General features: G+C 44.2%; 1 protein-coding gene across 3 annotated transcripts in view; it reads right to left on the reverse strand.

The window, feature by feature from the left end:
- Positions 1–13086, reverse strand: part of EVI5 (ecotropic viral integration site 5) — a 70551-nt gene extending 57465 nt beyond the window's left edge. For all 3 annotated transcript variants that reach the window (XM_083743352.1, XM_083743351.1, XM_083743349.1), the window contains exons 1-2: positions 12532–13086; positions 325–542 (exon numbers count right to left, since the gene is read on the reverse strand). In XM_083743352.1, the coding sequence (XP_083599478.1) occupies positions 325–473 (149 nt within the window). In that variant the 5' untranslated portion in view covers positions 474–542; positions 12532–13086. The remainder of the gene's footprint in view (positions 1–324; positions 543–12531) is intronic.
- Positions 13087–19841: the final 6755 nt, after the last annotated feature.

Here is a 19841-nt window from a genome sequence, read left to right on the forward strand (position 1 = left end):
TCCACATCTTTGAACACACTAGCTTAGCTTTCCAAGAAAGAACAGGAACGTGCTGTTGTTGTTGTTGTTTTAAAACCAAGTCACCCACCTGCACAATTCGACATGCCACAGGTTGCCCTGACTCACTCACCTGGCAGCAGACGCATACGACAGAATGGCTACGCCGTAGGCTACTGGATACCTTCCAAGCTGAGCTTATCGCCTTGCCAGGTAATTATACGGCTCGCGACCAACGGCCAGACAAATAAAGCTGGAAAACATGCCCCGCCACTGGAACCGATTTCCGAACCTGAACACCGCCAGGAAAGCTAAGCTGCCACTCACCTGTTTTGCTCTTCTAATTTGGCCAACAGCTCTAAGTCATCGGGACTCAATTCCGCGGGGGACAAAGGAGACAACGCTGGAGTCGAGAGCGTGGTAGAGGAGGATGCCGTGTGTAATGAAGCAGATGGACTTGCCACCTGGCTGGCCATTTGACTGACAGTGTTCTTCACCCATGAGAGAGTAGAACTCAGCTTCCCTGTAACCTTGTCTGTCGCCACCTGAGGAGGAAAGCATACAAGGAGGCATTTAACAGCTCCCTGGTCAGGAATGGCAAGCACATAGCCATAGGTGTTTAGCTGGATCCCTCCAGTGGTTCCACACACACCCCATCTTTGCTTTTTCTCCTTCCCTTTCCATGCAGTGGCGTAGCGTGGGTTGTCAGCACCCGGGGCAAGGCAAGTAATTTGCGCCCCCTAACCCATGGATTTTAGTAGGGGCAGAGAGCTGCGAGTGCGAGCGCGCCCCCCCCAGATGCTGTGGCCGGCCCCCCTGCACCCCCACGCTACGCCACTGTTTCCATGCAACTGTAATTTGTTCAGTCACATAGAATCATCTCAGATATCTATTAATGATCACTGCTGCATTTATTTTATGAGAAGAAAGAACTGATAGAAAAGCGAGCATTTGCAAGTTCTGAAAAAGCAACATCTAAAGCTTGCAGGTACGTCGGCCTTGCTAATAAGACTTCCGCAAAAATGTCTAGTCCCACAGCCAATTTTTACTAGCTGGCCTGCTCACAGATATCTTGCAGTCATCTGCGTATTAACAAAGAAGAGAACCAGTGCGAAGGATTTTTGAATTTTTTTAGGAAATCAAAGTTGTTGAGCTTTTCTTGGGAAATCATGAGGTAAAAATACCTCATAAATAGAACATTGCAGAGGGCAGGCTTCTGCTGGGGGTGGGGCAGAACCTCAGATAAGTGATTACTTTCAATGCTTTTCAGTAATATTTGTGAATCTAAGAGGAACAGCTGCGCCCCCCCCCCAGCCCTCCCTTGGCTACACCCTTGACCAGTGCTATTTCACATATACAGTAAAAAAAAGGAGTTTTGTGGCACCTGAAAGACTAACATTTTTTAACGGCATGAGCTTCTGCGGACTCAAACCTACTTCTCTAGATGCATGAAGTGAAATCTTAGCTGGCAGGTATATGAAGAAAAAAGAATCAAGGTGGGAAATGCAAGGCAAAAAATTACAGCCGGTGATAATTAAGAGATTTAAATGTATGTTAAATACCTATTACAGTAGCAGGTGGATGATAATTTTTTCTCAGCATTGCCGGGATGACGAGCAGTGAGAAGGTTTGCTTCAGGATTAACCATGAAATCATTCTTGGTTAAAACAAAATTGGATTTCAGGGAGCTCCAGAAAAGCTAAATCACTAAAATGGTCACTAAAATGGCAAGCACAATTCAATGTAAAGTGATTCACACTGGGTCTTTTTTTTTTTTTGGCCAGCTTCACATATAAACTAGTGGGGTCTGTACTTCAGTGACTGAACAGAAGCAAGACCTTAGATCCTTAGATACAGTGGAAAGATCAATGGAGTTGTTGATCCAGTGTGTGGCAGCTATGAAAAAGCAAATTCCATGTTAGGGATCATTAGGAAAGGGACTGGAAAAAACCTGCCAATGTCACAATGCCATTATACAAATCTATGATATGACCGCACTTGGAATACTGTGTTCCATACTACCCGGTTGCCCCGGGTTGAAAATCATTAGGGGCACAAAATTTAAACAACCGGTGCTGCCTCAGTACCAATGCGCACTGTCTCCTTCTGAAAATATTGATCTCTCTGAGGTAGTTTTTGTTACGTAAACGGTGTCACCATACCCTCCGACATGTCCCAGCACAAAACCAAGCCGCACTCTCATGCAAGTCACGTGACCTCCGTTTTTGCTGTGATCTCACACGTTTTTGGGCGCCAAGCTCTCACACGAGAACGTTTCCAAGCACAATTCAAAGTGTTGGTGCTGATCTTTAAAGCCCTAAATGGCCTCAGTCCAGTATATCTGAAGGAGTGTCTCCACCCCCATCGTTCTACCTGGACACTGAGGTCCAGCGCCAAGGGCCTTCTGTGAGAAGCCAAGTTACAGGGAACCAGGCAGAGGGCCTTCTCGGTAGTGGCACCTGCCCTGTGGAACACCCTCCCACCAGATGTCAAAGAGAACAACAACTACCAGATTTTTAGAAGACATCTGAAGGCAGCCCTGTTTAGGGAAGTTTTTAATGTTTGATGCATTGCTGTATTTTAATATTTTGTTGGAAGCCGCTCACAGTGGCTGGGGAAGCCCAGCTAGATGGGCGGGGTATAAATAATAAATTATTATTATTATTACTATTATTATTATAACATGCCCACTTCAATGGGATGGCCAAGACAGTTGAAGGGCATGTGCCACAGAACCCCTGAGTCATGTGGACTCCCTGGTGTCTGCGGACCACCAGTTAGGAACCACTGTTGTAGGCATATGGTTGGTCACTATGAGAATAGGATGCTAGACTATATAGACCTTTGACCCGAGTCAACAGGGTTGCCCTTATCAAAGATGCTGGATTTTTTGTTTTGCTTTGCTACAGGGTAAGCTGTACTCATTCTGCTCCCCTGTTTGCTACTGCAGGCCTCTGGTGCCAATGTTTGTCTCTGATTCACCTCCATAAATTTGAATACAGAGAACAATGCCAACCCGGAACCGACTATCTCATTTGCCAGCCGTATTTACATGCAAGAGGTTTCTTCTTGTTGGTGATACTTCACAAGCCAAGACATTTGTTTTCTTTGGCACAATGGAAGCAACCAAGAGCGAGGCAGAAATTGCTCTGTGCCAAGAAAAGAGAAAAACTTTCACTCCGAGAAAGTGCTTCTACATTAGTGGAACCCAAAAACACCAGTTTTTTTTTTTTAAATAGCCACTGACTGAACTTGAAAGGAGAAGTAAAAACTGCAGAAGTAAATATGCATAATTTTCACGTGCTAAAAAAACCACAAAGCCTCAAAGAACAGCAAACGTTCCCTCTTCTTTTAAAGCAATGACAGGTATTTATTCCCCCACAAAGCAAGTTTCCAGAGAACTTGAAAATGTTGTTTGGTCTGAGCCCAGGGGTTTTCTAATTTGCATGACTTGTTGACGCTTTAATTTGAAATACTTCTGCACAACTGCAAAACACGGTCACTATGTACCTGTAAATGCCAGCACAGGTGAGCATTTTTGTTTCTCAGGTAACACAATCACCATGTTTAGCAAAAGCAAGAAAGGGACATGTCAAGGTAGGCTTGACCTTTCCAGTTTGTCTCATACAAGTGCTGAGCACAAATATATCCAGGTTTCACACAGCAACCTACTGAAAATGCTCTTCGGAGATTTCACGTACAGACTCATTTAAGGGCCAAATCAGACAGGTTGAGGCAGCCTTGTTGTTTATTCACATGTCTTCTCTGAACCCACATTAAACAGAGGGGTTTTCTTTCTTTTTTTACAACTAAAAGGGCACATGGAGAAGGAAAGCTTTGCTTTCCCCTTCTGTTGCCTCAAGCATTTTTCTGCCCAGATTTGCTCACTCCAGGTTTTGGAGTCAGCTGAAAAGAGGTTGCTCTTGGTGACAAATATTTAGTTTTCCTCACCGACGTACCCCTATTATTGTAAAATTTAATCTACTTAATACATGTACAGTACCGAATACTGTCTCTCTGTGTTAGTACGTATATGTAAACTTGCTTTTTTACTCCTGTTAGTACATGTTACAGAATACAATGTTTAACGGATAGCTTTAAAGGAAATTGATGTACATTATGCATTTGGGTAAAAAATGTTCAGATTCCTGCATTGCAGGGGGTTGGACTGGATTGGGACCCCTTCCATCTTTACAAGTCTATGAACTCAATGAATTAATAATGAACTAGAGTCTATTGATTCAACAGGTCTACTCAGGGTAGTAAAGGTAAAGGGAACCCTGACCATTAGGTCCAGTCATGGCCGACTCTGGGGTTGCGGCGCTCATCTCGCTTTATTGGCCGAGGGAGCCAGCGTGCAGCTTCCGGGTCATGTGGCCGGCATGACTAAGCCGCTTCTGGCAAACCAGAGCAGCGCACAGAAACGCCGTTTACCTTCTTGCTGGAGTGGTACCTATTTATCTACTTGCACTTTGACGTGCTTTCGAACTGCTAGGTTGGCAGGAGCAGTTACTCTTCTCACAAGAAATGATACCAAGTGTGTGAAATATTAGTAAATATACTTACTTTTATAAATATTAATAAAAAGGTAAAGGTAAAGGGAACCCTGACCATTAGGACCAGTCATGGCCGACTCTGGGGTTGCGGCGCTCATCTTGCTTTATTGGCCAAGGGAGCCAGTGCACAGCTTCCAGGTCATGTGGCCAGCATGACTAAGCCGCTTCTGGCAAACCAGAGCAGCGCACAGAAATGCTGTTTACCTTCCCGCTGGAGTGGTACCTATTTATCTACTTGCACTTGGACGTGCTTTCGAACTGCTAGGTTGGCAGGAGTAGGGACTGAGCAATGGGAGCTCACCCCGTCGCGAGGATTCAAACCGCCGACCTTCTGATCGGCAAATCCTAGGCTCTGTGGTTTAACCCACAGCGCCACCCACGTCTCACTCAGGGTAGTAGTAAGCATGTAAGTACACACTGTGCTCCTTCTGGGGTAGTTAGCCCTAAACAGCTGGAATGACTCTGACTAGCTGGCTAAACCAGGTGGGGATAGCCAACAGGTCTCAAACCCTTGGTGAGTTAGGGACTTCCCCTGCAGGTGGAGACAGGCTGCAGTAGGTTGAGCAGACGAGACAAGTAGCGAGTGGTTTCTGTATATGCTGTAGAGGGAAGTGAGGGGCATATTGGGCTCATCAACCTGGGAAAGCAGCCGATCTCAGAGAAGGAAAACTCTGGTCCTAAACCTCCACTGCCTTGCAGGGTATCTTTGGGAGAAGAAAAGGCTGAGGAGAAAATCCCTCCCAATTCCGGAGCAAAGCCCCTAAGACGGTTGACTGGCATCTTCTACACCTCCTTCCTGCAACTGCTACAGCCAAACTGGTGCCAAACACATTGCTCTGCTTTTCTTTGGACCACATCAGAGAGGACAAGGCGGGGCAGGCCTTGTCTTCTGGGCAATCCAGGACCTCCATACCCACTGCCCAGGCTTGTGTCCCGCAGAAGAGATCTTTGGTGCAATGGTTCGAATTCACCCTGGAGGCACACTCCATTGTCTCTCGAGACAGACAGATGCCAACGGCTCTTGCTTTTCGCTAACCTGTACCGGAAATCACTAGCTCTCCAATACCCTTTTCTTGACTTATACGAAGCGTGTCAGATTTTTCATGACTTAATGAGGTTAATGGAATCCACACCTCAACATTCATTGCTTTTATATCCAAACTCAAGTGTGAATGCATTCAAACCTAAGTGAGGACAGCTGAATTGATGAGATGCGAAGGAAGAAAAGCACACCTTGGGGGGGGGGGGGAATATCACCTAGATTTCCCAGTGTGTAAACCAAGCCATGGTAAAAAATAATAATAAATGAATATTATGCCCTCCAATTCATCTCAAAACACCCAGGAAATTCCCATATATTTGCTGGTAATCTATGGAAAATAAGAATACACAACAGGGATGAAAGATAGACCCTGATACTTGCCAACAACACGCACCCCATATTGAGCAGTGCAGTTCCAAATGGTATCACACCATATCTGTTATGTACCAGTCACCCCAACAAATGGCAGTCTTAGAAATTACAGTAATATCCCCTGGAGGCAATATGGCCCTCAGGCCACATAACAAGGAATTTATTATCTGAGCAAATAATTCTTATAAGGCTATAGCTGTGCACCTTATTTCTTTCCCCCATTAAGTGCTAATGATGCTTCTCCTGTGGGTCAGTGGCAATATTTTTTATTCCTAAATGGAAGTACAGTAGCCAAAGCATAAACCATCTGTAAAGTTGATGTTCCACTGCAGAATGGAAAATGGTTTTGCCAAGTTCTAAGCCATGGGCATTACTAATCTACACTTACTTAATGCCTTCATGTACCATAAAACACACTAATGATTACTTTACTGCTGTTTAATGATAGCCGGTACTGTACCTTAAATATTATGCAACAGTAAATTATGTTGTCATTCTAACAGGGGGCCAATGTCTAAATGAGGTGTTTGCAAGACGGTAATGTGTATTATTTTGTGGGAAGTAATTATAGAGGAAGTAGAAGACTGAAACCCCAAATGATGTTTTTAAGACTTCACAATTTTATAGCATTTTCCCATAAAACAGAAATCATTCAGAAATTTTGTTAATCCCAGCCTTCAGAAAGATTAAAGAGATAATCTAAGACAGGGAATACTAATATGTATTAAGAATAAGTATATTCAAATTGCAATAAAAATGCTGGCTAGCAATGCTATTAAAAAGATACAGGAATGCAAGGTCCTGAATATCCTGTTTAAAAAACGAGATGGAAGATATAAGTTACTCCTTCTCACATTCAGCTCTTCAATATGACCAAGCATTATCATATATTAATATATTTTTACTTTATTCTCTTTAAACATTATTTATTCAGTAAGTGGATTGTGGTGAATGGAGCTATTAAACCCAACGCTCAAGAAAAAACTTCTGTTAAAAATAACATGAATTGGCACAAAATGACTGTTTTAGATAAGAATTGGCATAGTCTTATATTTGCAATGACCTACAGATGTACTTAACTTTCCTTTTCCTGCACTATCAGGGTAAGCAAGATAATATCCAACCAATAAAAACAAACAGGCAGAGCAAAAGAGGTTATAACAACTACAACCATCAGATAGCTCTTGTTAGAGGGGAAAGCAGCCAAGCAGAAAACAATTCATACTCAACAAGAACTGAAATAAGATTTACCACGGAATCCTATCTTTGACGTGCACCTGCTGAATGAACTATTAAATCAGGCCAGACAAACCTCTTTTTTGATAAGTTACAAGCTTGGTGGATCTGGGGAATGTTGTGGATCTGGATTTCAGTAAGGCTTCTAAGAAAGTCTCTCTTGTTATTCTTGTGAAAAAGCTGGTAAAACGTTGTCTGGACAAGGTAACTGTTAGGTGGGTTTGTAGCTGGTTGATTGACCGAACCCAAAGAGTGCTCGCTAATGGTTTCTTATCATCCTGGAACAAAGTGAGAAGTGGGGTGGTTCTGCCCTCTGCCCGTTATTGTTCAACGTCTTTATAAATGACTTGGGCGAAGGAAGTGAGGGGATGCTCATCAAATTTGCAGATCACACCAAACTGGGAGGGGTAGCTAATGCCACAGAAGACAGAATCAGAATTCAATATGACCTTAAGAGATAGGAGAACTGGGCCCAAACTAACCAAATAATTTCAATTGGGACAAATGTTAAGGTTCTACACACCTAGGCAGGAATAACCAGCTGCACAAATATAAGATGGGAGACAGCTGGCTTGCCAGCAGCAGATGAGAAAAGGATCTAGGGGTCTTAGTGGACCACAAGCTTAACACAATTCAACAGTGTGAGGATGCAGGGGGGAAAAGCTAATGCTATTCTAGGCTATATCAAAGGAGGTCTACTGCCCAGATCAATGGAAATCATAGTAATGTTCTAGCCTGCCTCGGTCGGACCACACCTAGAATACCCTGTCCAGTTCTGGGCGCCACAATTTAAGAAAGATATTGACAAGCTGGAACATGTGCAGAGGAGAGCACTCAAGATGATTGAGGGTCTGGAAACCAAGCCGTAAGTGGAACAGTTGAGGGAGTTGGGATGTTTAGCCTGGAAAAGAGAAGACTGAGAGAAGATAGGATAGCCATCTTCAAACATCTACAGGGCTGTCACCTGGAAGATGGAGCAAGGTTGTTTTTGATCATGTATAACCCAGCTTGTGTGATAGCATGCTAATCATATTTCCATGAAAATTCTATCGATACCAGTGAAGCATCCATTCTATTTACATAGCAAGTTTAGGATCAGGACACAAGAATGGAAAAACAATTTAGAGGAGTAACAGATGCTAATCTTATGTTAACCCTGTGCTCATCTTACATTAAAGTAGATTTTATCTTTCATCACCTCCAAACCCACAGAACTGTGTGCTTCAAGGTTGTTTTACATGGGGATCAGCCAGTAAAAATTAGGGCCACTCTGCCCATTATATATCAGCAGGTTGCAGTTTCCCCCAGCTAAACAAGCAACAAGGAGCAACTGCTTTTTGGGTTTCCTCGGTCCTGCCCCAATGGGATATATACACATTTACCTCAGGCATGCTACAGTTTATGGGTGTATATATGAAATGTTTTGTACCCTGGTACAAAAAAGAAAACAATGTGGAAAGCAGGTTTAGGAGACAGACCTAAGAGATACACACAGCCCTCACCACATTTATTTGGAAAGAGGTCCAACTGGGTTTAATTGCATTTACTTTCAAGCTATCTTCATACTTTACTGCTAGTGGCAGGTCTCCCTCCCTTCCTTTCAGAGGGGAAAATGCAACGGTTAAAAGAGTGAGATTCTACTCCTGTTATTTCTTCCCACAACCCAATAGTGTCAGCTTAACCCTAGCCCTAGTACCTCGTCCTTACAGATTTTATTTCCTGAAGAGATTTTGTTTAAATGCAGTTAGCAGTATGCAGGAGCTTGAAAAACTGAAGGGCAAATGAGAATCTTAAGCGTGTCACCTATTTGTATATAGATGTATATATATATATATACACACACAAATATATATATATATATCTTTGTATATACTATTTGTATAAAGAAAAGGGAATTATGTTGGGGTAAAGTCAACTGTCCACATTAAAAACACAAAATCCTAGGGAACCATGCACCAATTGCCTATTCTTAGTTAGTCTTCCTCTAGTCTTCATCACCTCCTGAATACAAGCCCGGCCAGCCCGGCCTTTCTATACACTTCTTATCAGCCATCTGCTGGAAAAACCATGTAATTTCCCTCTAACCACAAAACACCAGGCCTCAGCATCAAACAATGTGGAGAAGGTGAGGAAATGGGGTCAAGGGGAAAACGCACAATACCCCATGACTTTTCAATATGCACCTGACAGCCACTCCCCCAAATCTTGATGTGAGCTTCTCTGGCCTTGCTCAAAATCCCAGCAACCATCAGAAAAACGAAAAAATAGTGTCAAAATGTAAGTAAATCTTAATCTCAAACTAGACTATAGTAGCCTGCCTCAGGAAGATAACAAGTGCTGAGCTGCCTTAGGGACAAATTGCATGCTATGCTGGGAAATCTTTGATTGATCTCCTGGTGTTTTGAGTTTGTTTGTTTTTAACTAAATACATCTGCATGCAGGGAAAGAAGGTGCTGATTTGATCAGTAAAGCAGCATTGAAAAAATGCAGCGGGAGGAGGCGGGTTACCTCCCTCAATTTAAATAACCCTTCCCCAAAAATACTGTCTGCCGATTTGCAAGGGGAGGGAGGGAGAGGGAGGGAATGCAGCCATGATACAGGCACTTATATACTTCCCTGTGGAGCAAGTAGCAGCGTGAGAGAAGCAATTTAGAATGGGGAAATAGTGCAAGGGAAAGTGTTGAACATCTCCACTCTGGCACCACTTGAGGAATCAAATCAGTGCCACCCCCCCACCCCACCCCCTTTGCCCAATCCAACTATATTTAGTACAGACAAAATGAGACCAGTGATATAATAAACCAACTGTAATGTGTGGCTTGGCCTTCAGCCTATCTCCCAGAGTTTTTAAGTTGGATATCCTAAGGGGATAGCCCTCTCTCTCTCTTTTTAACTCAGGAAACAAACATCGTTGTTCCAACTGTAGCAAGCTTTTGTTTTTCCCTCAAGGTCAGCTTTCTCCTCCCTACAAAGACGCCTGCACAAAATAAGATTTCGACCTCCTCCCACTCCACTCGCTACTCCATGGGGGAATTCCAAACACCCATTGTCTGCAGCTTTCACCACATCTTTGTGGATCAGCTAAGCCCCACAGGCAAATCAAGAGTGGGAATAGGGAGGGGAAATGCCTCTATCCCTGTATACACGCTGTCTCTAGATTCAGAAGAGCATAGTTTTCCGCTATGCTGAATGATGCACTTTCACCCAAACCTCCATCATTGGTCTGAGCAACCCTTGCAGATCTGAGTATGCACCTCTGCTTTAAACGTCATTTATTCTCTCAAAAGTTTCATCACAGTATCTTCTGGGGTGAATTTTCGAGGAAACATAAACTCTTTCCAAAAGCAAACTGAACTTCCCGGAAAGCTATCCTGGACTGAACCTCAGCATGCCGAGTATACAAATAGCTGACTTAACAGGGATTTTTTAAAAACACTTTTTTTTTACAGGAAGTGGGTTATGATTCTGTGGAAAAATGACAATATCCTTATGCAAGCTCATCACTCTTATGCAAGCCTTCTGGTTTAGAATTAGTCAATCTGAAGCTAATGTCTGTCCAAACTGCAGCTTGGCAGAAGAATGTTTGGTACATGAGTATTTATAATGGACAAAATCTTGTTTTGAACTAGCAAGCAGAGACTCATGAAAGTTTAAACAGACGGATCAATATTTCCAATGCCTCGGGGATGCAAGAGGATCGGTCACTTTTAAATAAATATCTAGCATCTTCTTAAGGACCACCTCAATTCATTCCACTGTCATTTAAGCAAGAGATAAGCATCAGTTAACATGGTTCATGTAGAAACTTGTGTTTCAGTTTGATTCTGTTAGGTGCTTGCAAGCCAGCTGAAATCAACATGTTACCCCTTGTAAAGGCCACTGGCTCAAACTAGATGTCTTGGGTAATTCACTCCCCCAGGCAAGATCCACACATATCAACAGAATCGCTCTTCTTCTGCTGCAAGGGTAATGGAATCTTCTTATGAGAATGAGCAGTATCAGTAATAAAACCTTGATGTTATCCCAGAGCATCCTATGGGATACCATAGGTGGGCGAAGGGAAGGGAAAAAGCAGCTCAGGAAAAATGGTTTCAAGCCTTAAACAGGGAAAACATACCAGTCTTCATAATGGGTGGTGCAACCAAGCCAAGTCAAAAGGACCAGAGGCCTAGAGCTTATTTTTTCCAAAACTGTGTCTCAGACATACTTAGGCTTCTCTAAGGAACTAACTCCACGCCTGAGCTCCTTTGGGGATCTTCCCTCCAGCCCATCTCAACCAACTGTTTTGCAGGAGAGAATGCAGAGATCTTAAAATGCATGCCATCGTGTGTGCCTGTATGTAACTTGCCGCTGCCATAAAAGGATCTCCAAAATGGGCACATCTGATTTTAGACACCTCCACCTCTGACCGAGAATTACACGCAGGACAAGAAAAATTCTTCTTTGCCAAATGTGGTTGGGATGGGATTGTGGAGGCCCCTCGTGCACCTAGTGCGGACTGACGGGAGCCACTCAGTTCTTAGGTGGGGGGGGGGGAGTTTCATCCACTATATACTGTATCCCCCTTCCCGTACATGCATCCCATGGGTTGAAATCAATCTTCAACAAGTGAGCTAGAAGGCTGACGTTTTGTGTCACTCCGTCTCCGAGTGCAACCTTTCTGTGGTTAAGCAGAAAGCGCTCTGCCCGTACTCAGGGGCACTCTTGCCGATGGCTGAGCATCTGTAAGGAAAACCCGGTCGCATCTCTGAGGGATTGTGCCCTGTCTGATAAAGCCGGATCACTTGGAGTTGGTGCTCAGCCTGGGAGAGCCAAGAAGGGACGTTGCCACAAAGACTAACCACAGACACACACAACACAGGGGTCGTTCCCCCGCCGCAGAGAGGAAATCCGGTGGGTGGAAAGGAGGAGGAGGAGGAAACCCCGACGAAATCCCGCAGCAGCGCAAGCAGCGCGCTCTCCGATGTTGATCTGTTGCGATTCCTTTTGCAAGACGCCTGCAAGACGCAGGGAAGGGAGAGCATGCAGAGCAGCCCTCTTTGCAAGGCCACAACAGGCCCGAGGAGACAGAGAGAGAGAAAGAGGGAGAGAGAGGGAGGCAGGCGTCCACACCTTCCTGTCATTCGCGTCTCCAGGGCGCAGCACGGCGAGGGGGCTCCGTGCGCCCTGGCCCTCTCCAAGGCCACCGGACTCCCCAACCCCGGCACCCTTTCCCCCGGGGTGGTGGGTGGGTGGTGGGTGGGTGGGATCTTCCCATGGGGTCTCCTCCTTCTCCCCGGGGTGCAAAGGAGCGATGGGGGCCAGGAGGGGCGCCGGTCGGTCGCTCACCTTGGAAGCCTTTGCCGGGGAGAGGAGTTGAGAACATCAGTTTCCTGGGCAGCCAGCCCGGCCCGGAGCCGCCGCCGCTGCTCGTTGCTGCTGCTGCTGGCTCGGAGCTTCCCCGCCCGGACGGCGTCCCGCCTTTCTTCGTCCTCTCTTTCCCCCTTCCTTCCTTCCTTCCCTCCCTCCTCCTCTCTCCACCCTTTCTCCAGCAGCTCCAGTCTCGAGAAAGCGGGCCACGTCCCTGGGAGAGACCCGCGCGCAGGCGCACGCGCCCCCTCCGCCGTCGGGTCAGGCTACTCGAGGCTGGACGAGAGGGCGAACGGCGGGGAAAGGGATGCCGCCGGGCTGCAACGCCCCGCGGGTTGGCTGGCGAGGAAGGCCGGCCTCTCGGCGGGGCTGCCTTCCCTACCGAGGAAATAATGCGGGCTGCGCGGCATCCAGCAGCCGGGCAGCTTTTCTCGCGCGTGGTTTAGCTGCCTTGAATGCTAACTTGATTCTCTGCTTTCTCCCAGTGGGGGGAAGGGCACTGTCTCCTTAGGAGAAAACAAGATCTATGGTGGGAACTCTGTTGTCATAACACATGAGTTCTTCCTAACCATACTTCTTCCTCCACTTCTTCCTTCCTTCCTTCCTCCTCCGTCTTCCTTTGTTTCTTCTTCCTCTTCTTCAAATTTGTATACCGCCCCCATAATAAAATATTAAACATTAAAAAGACTTCCCTATACAGGATTGCCTTCAGACTGTTCGGGGGTCAGATAACTCCATGCCCTCCAACATTTCTCCAATGAAAACAGGGGCATCCCAGGGAAAAGCGGGACATTCCGGGATCAAACCAGAAACCAGAATTGCTTCTGTAAATCCAGGACTGCCCTTGCAAAACAGAGACACTTCCACTTTCTTTGCAAAATCTCAACAACAAAATAGTTTTTGAGCTTTTTAATGATCAATTGCCAAAATCAACCCTAATGAGAATCATAACATAAAATAATACTTTCACTCGCCCTTTTTCACAAGACACAAGCAGTTCAATGGTCCTCTTTGACAGATTTCCCAAAGCCCTCCCCTCTTCCCTAGCCTCTAGAGGGGCACCGTTGAGACTCCCAGCCTGTTTGTGTGTGTGTACACAAATGCGTTTGGAATGCGAAACTGTCTTTGATCCAGGTGAAAAAAAGCCTAGTTTCACCCCTGTCCCAAGTCAGGAGATCCCAGTTTTGTTGGGCCCAACCTACTACCAAACCAGGTAGCAATACTCACAATTCATTTATTATTATTTTCCCATTTATTAGACTTTAATTAGTCACTTGTCACCCAAAAGTCTACAAGCGACTTACAGTCATATATATTACAATATGCATTACCATACGGGGAAAGGGGGAGAAATCATAATCCATTAATATTTCATATCACATAATATCCATATACACACACACACACAAATAATAAAGCAATACTCATACCCACTAATTAACAAATAAACAACACCTCAACCTCCCCCTAGGCCAAAAAATGTAGGAAATAAGGTTCCAGCTACATAAACAAGGTAGGAATCCTGAACAGACAAGGGAAGTAAGTCTCACCTGCTAATGTTAAATGCATTTAAAGACTCAGGAGCAGAGGGGTTGATAAAACGTGGCAGCTCTAATTAAAGGCATGCATATTTAAGTTTTTTAACTATTTTGCTTTTGGTATGTTACCATAAGAAAATGAAAGCATTAAAAGTAGCCTTTCCTTCCAACCTGGGAAGTAGCTTTCATTGGTTAAACTGAAAGTTCTAATTGTTTAATTAGTGTTTGGGTTAAAAGCCAGATTGTTAAATGGCTAAACTTCTTGAGTGTAGTGTCAGCCCCAACAACAAAAATTCATATATACCTTTTTTGCTACAGAATATAGCTTCATGTCAAGGAAATCTTTTAATACGGTACCTCCACTCAAGTTACTATGAAACAACCTGGAGCCATTACCTCGTTGCATGAGGTATACGTCAGCAATATAAACTAGCCTCTATTATTATTTATTAAATTTCTATACCACTCTTCATCCGAAGATCACGGGGCAGTGTACAATATAAAAATACAAAAATACATAGCATAATAACAAACCAAAACAATAACCGTCCCGACACAGTTTAAAAAGGCCAAAGCACAAGTCAGCCTTTTTATTTAAGAAGGACTTAGTGATGCTCAATTCATCAGAGAAATTGGGCTATATAAATTAGTCGACCTAGCTTCAGTACCAGTAGCAAAACGAAACGTGGTATTCAACTAAGTTGAATTCTACTAAGTATTCAACTAAGTTTTACCCAGCGTAGACCTGCTGAAATTAATGGACCTAACTTAGCGATGTTCATTGATTTCAATGAGCCTACGCTGTGTACAACTTATTTGAATATGTCATTTATACTACTACCCAAAGCATCACTCCTAGCAATAACAGTATCAAACTTTTTGATAACCAATAAAACCATATTCTACAGAACCATATTTACAAAAGTGAATAAAACCCAACCATGTAAGTGTGTAACTACTTATTTCATAAAATTTATATACTGCTTGATTGTAAACAAACAAACAAACCCTCAAAGCAGTTTGGTTCTAAACTTTCACTAGGAAGTGATTCTGAAAGTTAAGGAGGAGGGACGAAATCACTTTAAGTAGGTTATTTGTTGCCCTCTCACAGAACCTTTAATCCTGGACTTGAATACAATTTTTTTTTAAAAAAAAATATGAGTACAACAACTACTAGCTAACTGGGTTGTATCCAACATTAGTCATACTCGGAATAAAACCATTGAAATTAGCAAACATAATTATTTTAAGTTCATTGGCTTTGAGTAGAACTTGGTTGACTACAACCAACTATCACATTAGGGCACAAAACCCCCCCTCAATTTCATTTTAAGGACTTTAATGCATAAAGCTTATAAAAAAAATACTTTTGTGCTTACTACGGCCTTGAAACCCCTGCGCCTGGAGATAGCATCCACAGTAGAAGAAACGAGCATTTCTCAATGTTAAATGACACACCCCGGAAAAGGGGCTTTAGGGCTTATATAGATAACTCACTCCCACCCTCAGAAGAGGCGGAGCTAGTGACTTGGCTGGATTCCTGCTATATGGAATAATCCTGTCTCCTGTTCTGTTCAGCATAGCATTGGTTGGGGAGTTCTAATAGATTACAGGATAATAGGTGTTTAAAGATAATAGGATTGATATTTACTTGAGAATGGGAATTCAGTGAAATTTACTTATGAGTAGACACACATAAGGACATGGGTGACACTGTGGGTTAAACCACAGAGCCTAGGACTTGCCGATCAGAAGGTCGGCGGTTCAAATCCCCATGACGGGGTGAGCTCCCGTTGCTCGGTCCCTGCTCCTGCCAACCTAGCAGTTTGAAAACGTGTCAAAGTGCAAGTAGATAAATAGGTACCGCTCCGGCAGGTTTGCGGGAAGCAGCTTAGTCATGCTGGCCACATGACCCGGAAGCTGTACGCCGGCTCCCTCAGCCAATAAAGCGAGATGAGCGCCGCAACCCCAGAGTTGGCCACGACTGGACCTAATGGTCAGGGGTCCCTTTACCTTTAGACACACATAGAGTATTCCTCTTAGCCTTTTCTTCTCCCGAAGATATCCCACAAAGCATTGGAGGTTTAGGATCAGTTTCGAAATACTTGGGTGAGAAAGGAACAGTGAGAGAAAGAGGTCAAGAGGGAGTGCCGAGAAAAACTTTTGAGCAGCTGGAGTAAGGACCACTGCTTCAGCAAGTGGGGGTCCAGAGAGGCAGGAAGGCAGAGGCAATGAAAGAAAAGCAGGAGGGGAAACAGAGTCAGGCTCTGGGTTCTGTGTTGAGAGTTCAGATGTTCAGGTAGCAAAGTGATTTTTTGGGCAAAGGACAATTTCAGCAGCATAGGACAGAACTGTAATCAGCATAGAATTGGAGCGGAAGAACCAAGGTCCCTGAAGCCCTGTGTTTATGTGGCTTTCTACCCGAAAGCTTCAAACCATATTTCGGCACTGAATAGGTAGATGTTCACTGATAGAGCATTTGCCTGCATGCTGGAGGTGCTAAATTGAATCCACCTGGAACAAAGGAGAACTGCCACTCAGTGTAGACAAGACTAGATTAGATGGACCAATGGTCTGACTCAGTAAAAGGCAGCTTCCTAGATTACTATGGAAGAAGCCTCCTTCCCTATGCAGCCATGTTTTCCCTAAAGACTAACATAGCCATGGCACTTACTCAGCGGGAAAAGGCAGCCCTCTGCCTGCCCCCTGCCATTTCTTTTATGGAGAGCCTTGGTACAGTCTTTGAAAGACTATAATTAAATTTAGACTCTTGATTGAATGAGCCTATCTCCAGAGGACATGCCTACTGGAATCTTGTCTTGATTGTATTACCTTTTTTCCTGTGATAATGATTTACAACTTCATCTCCCTTGAGGTGATCAACGTAATACCATTGTTATGTGATAACCTCCCTTGCTTTGCTTGCACAGGAGAGCAAAATAGCACTGTTTTAAACTATTATAGTAGGCAATACCACAGCGGTGAGTCTCCTAGGCTCTTGTAGCCATTGATAATTGAATCTGTCCTGTCCTCTTTCAAAACTGTCCATGTTGGTGGCCATTACTGCCTTTTGTGGGAGCAAATTCTATGTGCTGTATAAAGAAGTAGTGTATTTTGTCTGCCCTGAATCTCCGAACATTCAGCTTCACTTAAGGGTCCCTGGGGTTTAGCATTTTGAGAGGGGTTTTCTCCCTTATCTGCTTTCTCCACTCCATATATACAGTTATCTTGTACACCTCTATTATGTCTCCCTGTTTTTCTGAACAACAACAACAAAAAGGAAGAAGCCCAAAACGTAGTAACTTTTCCTCACAGAGGCTTTGCTCCAGCTGCCTGATCATTTTTGCTTGCCCTTTTATAAAGTGGGTTTACAGGAAGGTCAAACAGGATCTGTAGAAACCTCTTTCTGGCTGGTAGGCTTACATGTAGAATGTTTATGTGACAAGTTTCTCCGCAGAAGAATTGGGACTCTGCTGTGGTCTCGGTCTTTCTGCTCAGACCATCTTAATAATAGTCCATGTAACGGTGTGGTGGAACGTTCTGCAAAGGAGAGAGATGAGAGGAGGAATACAGTACTTAGATTCCTTTTGCGGCATCCTTGTTAGTAGGCTACCCCTGTCAATTCTGCTTTAATCCTGTAGCCCTATATCTTCCCTTTGCAAAATTGCTATCTTTCTACTGAACACGCTTATAAATTTTGACTTAGACTTTTGAACAGGATACCTGCTTGGGCAGGAGGTTGACATATACGTGCCAACTCCTGAAGTATTTCTAAACAAGAGAGGACTACACTAAGCAGGGCAGCTATTTCCTTTTCAGCTTGCCGATCGGAAAGTCAGTGGTTCGAATCTGTGCAAAGGGGTGAGCTCCCGCTGCTCTGTCCCAGCTTCTGCCAACCTAGCAGTTTGAAAGCATACCAGCATGAGTAGATAAATAGGTACTGCTGCAGCTGGAAGGTAAACGACGTTTCCGTGCACTCTGGCTTCCATTACAGTGTCCCGTTGCACCAGACGTGGTTTAGTCATTCTGGCCACATGACCCTGGAAAGCTGTCTGTGGACAAACGCTGGCTCCCTTGGTCTGAAAAGTGAGATGAGTGCCGCACTCCATAGTTGCTTTTGACTGGACTTAACCATCCAGGAGTCCTTTACCTTTACCTTATTCAGCTTATAAGTGTAACATGGATGTGGCAGTGTGACAAACTACAATATAGATTCAACATCCTGAATGGGGCACGGGCAGAGTATCATGTCTGGTGGATGTACAGCACTGAAATAGCTTCACAACTGGTTGTAGTATAAATCTTGCAGTGTTATGAGTGGTGGATATATTGTACTATTGTGAGGGACATTGTGATTCATGGGCACGTCACAATTACTGTTGTCTATAGGGGAGAGACTCTAGCTGTTTCCTCATTTCACTTTCCTGAAATTTACTAGTGAGTTGGATTGGTGCTGAGCATAGGAGTCCTGCCCAGTTCAAACTGGATTAAGCAGCACTGCATCAGCAGTGAACTTTCTGAAATTATGGGCTCAGGCTTCATAATTCCAGTGTAAATGACAAATGAATCAAATGTATAAAACATACTTTTAAAAATTTGTCAGGAGACAACAGGATTCAATTTCTGTTTTTCTACTATTTCATACTGTTTGCATATTGTATATTTATTTTATATTGTAGTATAATTTTGTGTGTTGTATATTTACTTTATTATCAACATAATTGAAATGATATTTTTAAAAACCCTCCTCCCTCAACAGATCACTGTCTCTAAAAGCATACAAACTAACATTTGACAGGTGGGGAAACAACTGAGAGTGGTTCTGTTATGGAATAGTGCAGTATTGGCCAGAGAAGATCCATTCATCCTCAGACATAAACTCATCTAGAGGAAGCAGCCTTTCTTGGGTCAAAAACTACCCCAACCAACCTCACAGGGTTGATATGACTATAAAATGGGACAACCACATATGGCTAACCACATATGGCTTTCTTTAATCGAAGAGTAAGATACTGGTGTATTTTTCCTCCCTTTTAAAGAAAGTCCTTTTAGACATTTTCTGCAGCAAAAGAGTAGGACACATTCTTGCTGCTGGAAGTTATTCTCCGCTTCTTCCAGCAGCACAATGGGACACATATTCCCAGTTTTGATCAAGGGACCCCATTAAAAAGGGGGCAGCTCTTTCATTATGTTCGTTTGGAGGAAAGTCCCTAAAGGTCAGCCAATCATCCTCTCTGTGAAATGGGCTGAACTTTACAAACACATTATCCTGAATATAATTCCCACTCCCAGCAATGCTCCCATCGAGAGAGTGAGCATTAATGAGAGACGATGTGGTTCTCAAATGCCATTTTTTAAAAAAATGCAAATAGCATACAGCTGACGGAACCTTCATGTCTCTGAATGCTTCTGAACTACAACTCCCAACCACCCCGAGCATTGGCTGGGGCTGAATGGAGTTGGAGTCCAGCAGCGTCTGGAGGACCACATGATGCCCGTCCTGGGTATGAAGAATCCGCGTTGAAATGTATGAGCAAAAGCCGCTTAGCACCGCGGCGCCACTAGGTGGCGTACCCGCCGCTTTTCCGCTGAGCGCGTTGCCGTCACACTCAGAGCGGCGGAGGACACCATGAGCTCCGACGACATGGATTGGCGTCATCGCTGGCGGCGCAGGAAGAGGGACGCGAGAGCGAGCGGCGGGCGGGGCGGGGGGAGAGGATGAGGGCACTTCCCCTCCAAGCCTCCAGGGGG

This window comes from Podarcis gaigeae (genome assembly GCF_964106915.1).
Source record: "Podarcis gaigeae genome assembly, chromosome: 6".
NCBI classification, from domain to species: Eukaryota; Metazoa; Chordata; class Lepidosauria; order Squamata; family Lacertidae; genus Podarcis; species Podarcis gaigeae.